The sequence below is a fragment of the Sinocyclocheilus anshuiensis genome, unplaced genomic scaffold, assembly GCF_001515605.1.
Source record: "Sinocyclocheilus anshuiensis isolate Anshui unplaced genomic scaffold, SAMN03320099.WGS_v1.1 scaffold2202, whole genome shotgun sequence".
Lineage (NCBI taxonomy): Eukaryota > Metazoa > Chordata > Actinopteri > Cypriniformes > Cyprinidae > Sinocyclocheilus > Sinocyclocheilus anshuiensis.
The window spans coordinates 118,515-128,905 of NW_015558664.1; the positions used below are offsets into that span (position 1 = coordinate 118,515).

The 10,391-nt window shown below is 35.9% G+C and overlaps 1 protein-coding gene across 2 annotated transcripts in view; it reads left to right on the forward strand.

Moving 5' to 3' along the window:
* Positions 1-10,391, forward strand: part of LOC107681202 (RNA polymerase-associated protein CTR9 homolog) — a 19,704-nt gene that overhangs the window by 4,920 nt on the left and 4,393 nt on the right. The window contains exons 8-20 of one of the 2 annotated variants that reach the window (XM_016477420.1): positions 1,347-1,583; positions 1,674-1,763; positions 1,850-1,978; positions 2,064-2,247; positions 2,333-2,421; positions 6,231-6,416; positions 6,498-6,585; positions 6,697-6,845; positions 6,934-7,050; positions 7,987-8,132; positions 8,223-8,294; positions 9,163-9,442; positions 9,525-9,679. In XM_016477420.1, the coding sequence (XP_016332906.1) occupies positions 1,347-1,583; positions 1,674-1,763; positions 1,850-1,978; positions 2,064-2,247; positions 2,333-2,421; positions 6,231-6,416; positions 6,498-6,585; positions 6,697-6,845; positions 6,934-7,050; positions 7,987-8,132; positions 8,223-8,294; positions 9,163-9,442; positions 9,525-9,679 (1,922 nt within the window). Of the gene's footprint in view, positions 1-1,346; positions 1,584-1,673; positions 1,764-1,849; positions 1,979-2,063; positions 2,248-2,332; positions 2,422-3,591; positions 3,829-3,918; positions 4,009-4,096; positions 4,226-4,310; positions 4,495-4,579; positions 4,669-6,230; positions 6,417-6,497; positions 6,586-6,696; positions 6,846-6,933; positions 7,051-7,986; positions 8,133-8,222; positions 8,295-9,162; positions 9,443-9,524; positions 9,680-10,391 lie in introns of both variants that reach the window. The other variant, XM_016477419.1, reaches the window with a different exon arrangement.

Below are 10,391 nucleotides of genomic sequence, written 5' to 3' on the forward strand. Positions count from 1 at the left end.
GAGTTCATGTTTTACTGCAGAAGCCGACAAGCGCCCTTGTTGTTTTTGAACACAAGCCGAGAAGTCCATTTTAGCGAATCAGCGCACTGTATTCAGGTCAGGTGACAAAGCTGCTAGTCACTTTGAAAAGACGTGCTAGCTGAGAGGAGTTTCGTCAGAGCTGACTAAAAGTGATCCGAGGATGGATAATTTCGACGAACTTGATGAACCTGTGATATCTTCTTCAGGGCGAAAAAATAAAATAAAAGCTGAAACGGTTTCACGGAAGCTTGCAAAAGCAGCGCGTTAACAACGGTGAGGGAAAAGCTCCGTGTATTGCGTGTAATCACATCCATACAGTTTATGATCACAACAACAACAACGTTTGTCAGGCATCTACATTGTCATCTGAGGAGATTGCAAAGTTTAAAAGAGTGTTTTTTTTTTAACTCTAAAACATGAAATGTGGAGTTATCTGCTTTTGCCAAAAAAAGACTGTTGGAGTTATCTGCTTTAGCTATAAAACAAACTTTTAATATGTAAAAAAACATACTTTCAATGAACTTTAATTTAGTAAATTACCTGTATTTGTTTAAGTTATTATTGCTTAATCAAAACAACCCAACTGCAGTTTGATTGATATTACTTGGAATGCGCAATAAAAAAAAAACGTGATTTCTGAAAAAAAAATAAAAATGGAGTTTTCATATATATAAGAGAGATAATTAGCTGGGAATAATAGCATAATCAACACTAAAGAGTATTATTTTCAGTATTTTATTCATATTTTAACTTGATTAATTTTTATTGGCTTTTATTAATATATTTTAAGTTTTAATAATTGTATTACACCCTTTTATTTTTATTTTTTAAATTTCATGAATTAAATGAATTTTAATTAATTTATTACATTTGAATTAATTTGTATTTCAGTTTTAGTTTCAGTAATTTTAGTACCTAAACTTGTTTAATTCAGTAAGTTGACAAGGGAACATTTCTAATTTTCATTTTTTCAATCTTATAGTAATATTTAACTGTGTTTTATTTCCACTTTATTTGAATTACCGTAAACTATTTTTAATTGTTTTGTTTTAATTAATCACAACACTGGTCTTAAAATAATGATCAGTAGATCTGTATATAAAATAATATATAGAATATTTGTATTTACTTATTTTATTTCTTTACTTTTTTTTACACAATGCTTTACACAAAGTTAAGTATTTAGTGTAGTATTTACTTAAATAAAAATATTTGAAGACTGATAGTATGGACAGAGGCCAAACATTATTCGACCTTGCCAATACATCCGTCTGTCATTCAGCTTAAATTTCCTGCAGTGTGTAACACCAGTGCTTTGCTTTTAGGAGGACTATGACCAGGCCTTCCAGTACTATTATCAGGCCACTCAGTTTGCGTCATCTACTTTCGTACTGCCCTTCTTCGGCCTGGGCCAGATGTATGTATATCGTAGAGACAAGGAGAATGCTGCACAGTGCTTTGAAAAGGTCCTGAAGGCCTATCCCAGCAATTATGAAACCATGAAAATCCTTGGGTCACTTTACGCCACTTCAGATGACCAGGAGAAGAGAGACATTGCTAAAGTATGACATGATTATATATCAAAAACTACATTACAAAAAAAACGTTTTTGTCAGAGATTGTAAGGCTGCTATTTTTTTTTTTACTAATAGGAACATTTGAAAAAAATCACAGTACAGTATTCCGATGATGTGGAAGCCTGGATTGAGCTCGCCCAGATTTTGGAACAAACAGACATTCAGGTAACTGTGTTATTCCTACATATGCTTGTGTTTGGACTCATGCAACATATAACTCTCTAACATTGAATCACCCATCTTTCCTGCAGGGTGCTCTTTCTGCATATGGCACGGCCACTCGTATCCTCCAGGAGAAGGTCCAAGCGGATGTTCCTCCTGAGATCCTCAATAATTTGGGGGCTTTACACTTCAGATTGGGAAACCTTGGTGAGGCAAAGGTAAAGAGGGATTTTTAGCTCTAATTAAATGAATGTTGCGGTTCTGCTGTTCATTACCACAGAAAACATCTCATTTTCTTTGTAGAAATACTTCCTGGCTTCTTTGGAGAGGGCAAAAGCTGAGGGCGAGCATGATGAGCACTACTACAACGCCATCTCCGTCACGACCTCCTATAACCTGGCCAGACTCTATGAAGCCATGTGCGAGTTCCACGAGGCTGAGAAACTCTACAAGAACATCCTGAGAGAGCATCCCAACTATGTGGACTGTATGCATCATCGCAGTATTCATTTTGTGTGGCTTTTTTGTTCAGGGAATGGTCTGTTCAGTTGGTTTATTTGAATCTGTAACAGGTTACTTGCGACTTGGAGCGATGGCACGTGACAAGGGAAATTTCTATGAAGCTTCTGACTGGTTTAAAGAAGCCCTTCAGATCAATCAGGTTGATATTTCTTATCTTTATACATATTAGGGTTGGGCGATGTCTACAAAATTGGCATCGGACGATGTCTACAGTGAAACATCGCGATGGACGATGACATCGGGGGGCGGGGGTAACGGTGAGGGAAAAGCTCCGTGTATTGCGTGTAATCACATCCATACAGTTTATGATCACAACAACAACAACGTTTGTCAGGCATCTACATTGTCATCTGAGGAGATTGCAAAGTTTAAAAGAGTGTTTTTTTTTTAACTCTAAAACATGAAATGTGGAGTTATCTGCTTTTGCCAAAAAAAGACTGTTGGAGTTATCTGCTTTAGCTATAAAACAAACTTTTAATATGTAAAAAAACATACTTTCAATGAACTTTAATTTAGTAAATTACCTGTATTTGTTTAAGTTATTATTGCTTAATCAAAACAACCCAACTGCAGTTTGATTGATATTACTTGGAATGCGCAATAAAAAAAGAAACGTGATTTCTGAAAAAAAATAAAAATGGAGTTTTCATATATATAAGAGAGATAATTAGCTGGGAATAATAGCATAATCAACACTAAAGAGTATTATTTTCAGTATTTTATTCATATTTTAACTTGATTAATTTTTATTGGCTTTTATTAATATATTTTAAGTTTTAATAATTGTATTACACCCTTTTATTTTTATTTTTTAAATTTCATGAATTAAATGAATTTTAATTAATTTATTACATTTGAATTAATTTGTATTTCAGTTTTAGTTTCAGTAGTTTTAGTACCTAAACTTGTTTAATTCAGTAAGTTGACAAGGGAACATTTCTAATTTTCATTTTTTCAATCTTATAGTAATATTTAACTGTGTTTTATTTCCACTTTATTTGAATTACCGTAAACTATTTTTAATTGTTTTGTTTTAATTAATCACAACACTGGTCTTAAAATAATGATCAGTAGATCTGTATATAAAATAATATATAGAATATTTGTATTTACTTATTTTATTTCTTTACTTTTTTTTACACAATGCTTTACACAAAGTTAAGTATTTAGTGTAGTATTTACTTAAATAAAAATATTTGAAGACTGATAGTATGGACAGAGGCCAAACATTATTCGACCTTGCCAATACATCCGTCTGTCATTCAGCTTAAATTTCCTGCAGTGTGTAACACCAGTGCTTTGCTTTTAGGAGGACTACGACCAGGCCTTCCAGTACTATTATCAGGCCACTCAGTTTGCGTCGTCTACTTTTGTACTGCCCTTCTTTGGCCTGGGCCAGATGTATGTATATCGTAGAGACAAGGAGAATGCTGCACAGTGCTTTGAAAAGGTCCTGAAGGCTTATCCCAACAATTATGAAACCATGAAAATCCTTGGGTCTCTTTACGCCACATCGGATGACCAGGAGAAGAGAGACATCGCTAAGGTACGACATTATCATATCAAAAACTGCATTACAAAATGTTTTTCTCAGAGATTATTATAAGGCTCCTGTTTTGTTTTTTTTTACTCATAGGAACATCTGAAAAAAGTCACAGTGCAGTATTCCGATGATGTGGAAGCCTGGATTGAGCTCGCCCAGATTTTGGAACAAACAGACATTCAGGTAACAGTGTTATTCCTGCATATGCTTGTGTTTGGACTCATGCAACATACACCTCTCTCAAACTGTGAATCGCCCATCTTTCCTGCAGGGTGCTCTTTCTGCATATGGCACGGCCACTCGTATCCTCCAGGAGAAGGTCCAAGCGGATGTTCCTCCTGAGATCCTCAATAATTTGGGGGCTTTACACTTCAGATTGGGAAACCTTGGTGAGGCAAAGGTAAAGAGGGATTTTTAGCTCTAATTAAATGAATGTTGCGGTTCTGCTGTTCATTACCACAGAAAACATCTCATTTTCTTTGTAGAAATACTTCCTGGCTTCTTTGGAGAGGGCAAAAGCTGAGGGCGAGCATGATGAGCACTACTACAACGCCATCTCCGTCACGACCTCCTATAACCTGGCCAGACTCTATGAAGCCATGTGCGAGTTCCACGAGGCTGAGAAACTCTACAAGAACATCCTGAGAGAGCATCCCAACTATGTGGACTGTATGCATCATCACAGTATTCATTTTGTGTGGCTTTTTTGTTCAGGGAATGGTCTGTTCAGTTGGTTTATTTGAATCTGTAACAGGTTACTTGCGACTTGGAGCGATGGCACGTGACAAGGGAAATTTCTATGAAGCTTCTGACTGGTTTAAAGAAGCCCTTCAGATCAATCAGGTTGATATTTCTTATCTTTATACATATTAGGGTTGGGCGATGTCTACAAAATTGGCATCGGACGATGTCTACAGTGAAACATCGCGATGGACGATGACATCGGGGGGCGGGGGTGTGCCCGAAGCGTGAATCCGTATTCAGAAAACGGTTGCTAACGGTTGCCTGTTACATTACAGTACAGTACATAATATTTCACTTACCACATAAACAGAGTAAGGTGAGATGACTGTGGACGATGGTGAATGATTTGCAGATCCTCAGCACCACTGACAAACATCTAATCTTGTAAGATGTGTTGTAAGTGCTGCCGCTCCATGGTATAAACAGAGTATGTGCGATCGCGAATCTCGAAAGTGAAACTAAAAAGCGATCGTGCATTCAAAAGCAGTTTCATTGCCAGGCATAATAGCGGCTCCCTGATGCCCGCAATCTATATACAGTATAATTACCCAACGATGGGATGCGGCGGATTGTGGGGGCAGGGGGGGAAATCACGATGTCAGCTCAATATCGTGATATCGTGATGTCTATCAGCCATCGGCGATGGACGATGGCATCGTCTATCGGCCCAACCCTAATACATATGACCAACATATATTGTCAGAGTTCTAGTTCTGTATTCATTCAAATAGACAAAAAGTAAAACAAAAAAAGGCTAATATGAGATATAAACCACAGCTTTACTGAGCACCGGCAAACTTCTCAGTCACAACGCGATCTTCTTCAATGCCTAATTGCAATACCAGGTGCAAGAGTCACCTTAAAACAAAGAAAGATCACATGGTTGGGCATGTCACATGGTTACCAAAAATCAATTCAATTAATTAACGTTATCATGTTTCCTCGGAATTCTATATGGTTCTAGTTTGTTGAGATAAATGAACTAGTAGTATAATTCTCAGTTGATTAGATTTATTATCATTTACTAGCATTTTTTTTTTTTTTTTTTGCTGAAAGTTTAAGCATAATTGCGTATTATGTATCATGTGCAATTTTTTGTATAATTATGTGGCGTACGCAACCATGTGATCTTTAAGGTGACTCCTCGTACCTGATGAAGGTCATGTTGCGACTGAAACGTTTGCTGTTCCTGAGTAAAGCATTTTAAAGTTATTTCAGTATCATTGTTTTTATTAAGTTTTCTTTATTTTTCTGTATTTTCGTTTTTCATTTTAATTTGTTACATTTTAGTCATTTTGTTGTGTTTTTGTCATTTTTAGTAATGTTTTATGTATGTATGACTATATAGTTTTAAATTAATTATATTCAGTTTGTTATTTTAGTAAATCAAGTTAAACTAAAATGAGAAATGTTGCTAGCTGAGATAAAAGTTTATTTTATTTTATTTCAGTTAAGGTTTATTTTAAGTAACAGTTTTTCTTTAATTGTTTTTAGTTTTAGTTAACTGTAATATTGCTGCAGTAAAGCTGTGCACTTGCATTTTTTTATATCCTTTTATCCAATTTTTGGCCTATTTTGATTATTTTGGCTTATGCACCAATTTTTATTTTCAGGTTTTTGCTGATTTCTTCAGATTTGTATAAATAAATTGTGTTTTGCAGGACCACCCTGATGCCTGGTCTCTGATTGGTAACCTTCACTTGGCGAAGCAAGAGTGGGGTCCCGGGCAGAAGAAGTTTGAACGCATCCTTAAGCAGCCCTCCACTCAGAGCGACACTTACTCTATGCTGGCGCTGGGCAACGTGTGGCTTCAGACGCTGCATCAGCCCTCTAGAGACCGAGAAAAGGTGCCCCACGTCATTCAGTTGACAAAAAATCATGTGTTATCAGAATTAGTTGTCTAATTTATTTACATTTTTATTTTGCAGGAAAAGCGGCACCAGGATCGAGCTTTGGCGATCTACAAACAAGTTCTGAGGAATGATGCCAAAAATCTATATGCTGCCAACGGCATAGGTGTTTTATATTAGTTTTGCGAATCCTGACGTGTAACTAGCAGTATAAATGCATTGTAATAGTGGTTAACCGTTAATTTCATCATAAGCATCTTTCTTCCATGTGACACAGGTGCTGTGTTGGCACACAAGGGTTATTTCCGAGAGGCACGGGATGTTTTTGCCCAGGTCCGAGAGGCCACGGCAGAGATCAGTGATGTCTGGTTGAATCTCGCACACATCTATGTGGAGCAGAAGCAGTACATCAGTGCAGTGCAGATGGTGAGGGAATAAACTGAAGGAATTGTCTCCTGAAGAGGAGGGTTTTGTTCTGGATCTGTACTCAAATCCTCTTTGTCTGTCTCTTTAGTATGAAAACTGTTTGAAGAAATTCTACAAATATCAGAACACAGAGGTACTGCTGTATCTGGCCCGAGCGCTCTTCAAATGTGGCAAGCTGCAGGAGTGCAAGCAGACTCTTCTGAGGGTGGGCAAATCCTAATATCACTTGGCAGTTTGTGTTTTCCAAACTGGGTTTTGTAAGTTAATGTAAACTGATTTTTTGTTTTTAAAATATGTCTGTATAGTTAAACTGAATAAAAACAAAAAATGTTGCCTTAAAAGTTTTTTTTTTGTATATATATATATATATATATATATATATATGTATTTTATTTCAAGTTTTTTATGGTTTTCGTTTTAGTTAACTATAATAACCCTGCAGAGAACCATGAACACGTTAGTATTCTTTTTGTCTTGTATTATAAATCAGGCTGCTGGATATTATATGGCATGTAAATTATATGATTATGCTAATATTTATTTATACGTTGCATAATTCATTAAATAATAAATAGCATTTATTTAATTTAACATATTGCATTATTTAGTTATCTTGTAAAGTGGAACCCAATGTATTATACTGGAATGTACATATATTTAAAGCTGTTTTTCATCAAAACAACATAGGATTAATGCCCATATATTTATTTTTATGATTATGTATTATTGTATTAATTATGATTTATTATTTAAAACAATATATTGGTAACACTTTACAATAAAGTCCTATTAGTTAATGTCAATTAAAGCATTAACTAACAATGAGCAATACATTTTTTATAGTATTTATCTTTGTTAATGTTAGTTAATACAAATACAACTTATGATGGTTAGCTCTTGTTAGCTCAGGTCCATTAAATAATATTAACAGATACAACTTTTGATTTTAATAATGTATTAGTAAATATAAAAACTTAGGATTAATAAATGCTTTAGACGTCACGTTTTTGTTTTTTTTTTTGTTCATTTTAAAGAATATAGGTAACTAACGTTAACAAACGGTTACCTATATTTGTTCCCAAATATTTTTTGAATCTATTTGTGCATGTTTCTGAGTTTTTTCTGCTGCTTTGACTCTCAGGCTCGGCATGTGGCTCCCAGTGACACAGTGCTGATGTTTAATGTGGCGCTGGTGCTGCAGAGGTTGGCCACGCTGGTGCTGAAGGACGAGAAGAGTAATCTGAAGGCTGTATTGAGTGCGGTGAAAGAGCTGGAGTTGGCTCACAGGTACGTGAACTCCAGGACCTCCAGCCTATAACGCACTACAGCTTGAAGCTCTTATATGCCTTTCATAACTTTCTGTTATTGTTCTCACAGGTACTTCAGCTACCTCAGTAAGGCTGGAGACAAAATGAGATTTGACCTAGCGCTGGCCGCAAGCGAAGCCAGGTACGTTTGTTTTCCAGATATGGGATATTTGTTCTGAAATTGAAGTTTCCTGATACAGCATGCCCCAGTCAGATGTGATCTGACACCTCCCATGAAAATGCATGGTGTCATGAGAAAATCACAGGAAATCTAAAAAAATGTTCATGCTTAATATACAGTTATGTGTATTTTATCTATGTATTATGTTTAATTCGTTTTTTTATGTATTTTATAAATGTTATTAATTTCAAGTAGATTTTTAGTTTGGTTATATATACAAATTGATGTTTTATATATATTTTATATACATAAAATTTTTTTAATATATACTGTGTATATATATATATATATATATATACACACATATGTTATATATAATGTATTTTTTTCTATAAAGGATGTTTAAATTTCAACTTTTTTAATAATTGTATTTATTCAATAAAATACAATTTGAAGTGAGGTGACATGTGGCCAAGTATGGTGACCCATACTCGGAATTAGTGCTCTGCATTTATCCCATCCAAAGTGCACACACACAGCAGTGAACACACACACACCGTGAACACACACCCGGAGCAGTGGGCAGCCATTTATGCTGCGGCGCCCGGGGAGCAGTTGGGGGTTCGGTGCCTTGCTCAAGGGCACCTCAGTCGTGGTATTGAAGGTGGGAGAGAGCGCTGTACATTCACTCCCCCCACCTACAATCCCTGCCGGTACGAGACTCGAACCCGCAACCTTTGGGTTATGAGTCCGACTCTCTAACCATTAGGCCACGACTTCCCCAAATATGTATATAAACAATTTTATTCCTTTTTTTCTTTTTTTTTTGATAGGCTATTGAATGACATGATAAAAATTTATCATTTTAAATGTATGTTTTCTCTTTCAGGCAGTGCTCTGATTTGCTAAGCCAGGCTCAATACCACGTGGCCCGAGCTCGGAAACAAGATGAGGAGGAGAAGGAGCACCGCACCAAACAGGAGCAGGAGAGAGACCTGCTGCGGCAGCAGATGCTGAAAGAACAGGAGGAGAGGAAGAGCAAAGAGGCCGAGGAGCAGAAGAAGCTGCTCGAGCAGAGAGCCCAGTATGTGGAGAAGACCAAGAACCTGCTCAACTTCTCAGAGGCCATGAAAGCAGCGAAGGAGAAGAAGAAAGCAAGCAGTGGACGGGTCAGTCCAAATGCTTCAACACTCTTTTTCACACCCTATCTTTTTAACATGTAATGAAATATTCATGTACTTTTTGTCTTAGCGCAAGAAAGGAGGTGACTTTGATGACTTTGTCAACGATGACTCTGATGAGGACCTGCCGATCAAGAAAAAGAAGAAGAAGAAATCTGGGAGTGGCAGTGAAGTTGAGGATGCCGGGGAGGATGGAGAGAAGAAACCCCGTAAAAAGAGGAGGAGGTAAACATTAATAACAACTAGGGCTGTGCGATATTGAAAAAAAAATGCGATACGCGATACCTTGTTAAAAAATGCGATATTCGATATGCGATACGATATTGCTTAAAGTGTCTATTTAAATCTATATAAATTATATTTTAAAATATTTAAAAATGAAAATTATATAACCAATTAGTTTCACATTCTTTCTTGGAAAAGAAAGAATCACTACAACTTCTGAAAGTGACCAGCATGTGGTGATCAAACTCTTATAATGACATGACAGAGATATGTAATGGGAGGCAGGGCATTTAGCAATTTAATAATAAACTTTATTATCCAAAACGAGTCTGACATCAGTGCACTGAACAGTAAAGTTGAAGTTTATTCAACTTTAATTCAATTCAACAACCTCTGTAGTCAGGACAAGTTAAAGATAAAAAAAATAAAAAATAAATTAAAGAATGACACAGTTTTAACGGTAAACCTCTACTGCACTTTGTTTGCCTATAAAAAAATAAAAGCAATTGTTACATTTTCTAGGGATGCACCGAAATGAAAATTCTTGGCCGAAACCGAACAAAATTAAACACTGGGCCGAAGGCCAAATACCGAACATGGTTTTTCGAGTTTTTTCCCCCATGTATTTTACCAAAATTTTTTTTGCACCATTGCATAAATTAAAAAGCCAAAATGTGCTTTTTACTGTTTTGTCTTGCTTTTCAAAAAAAAA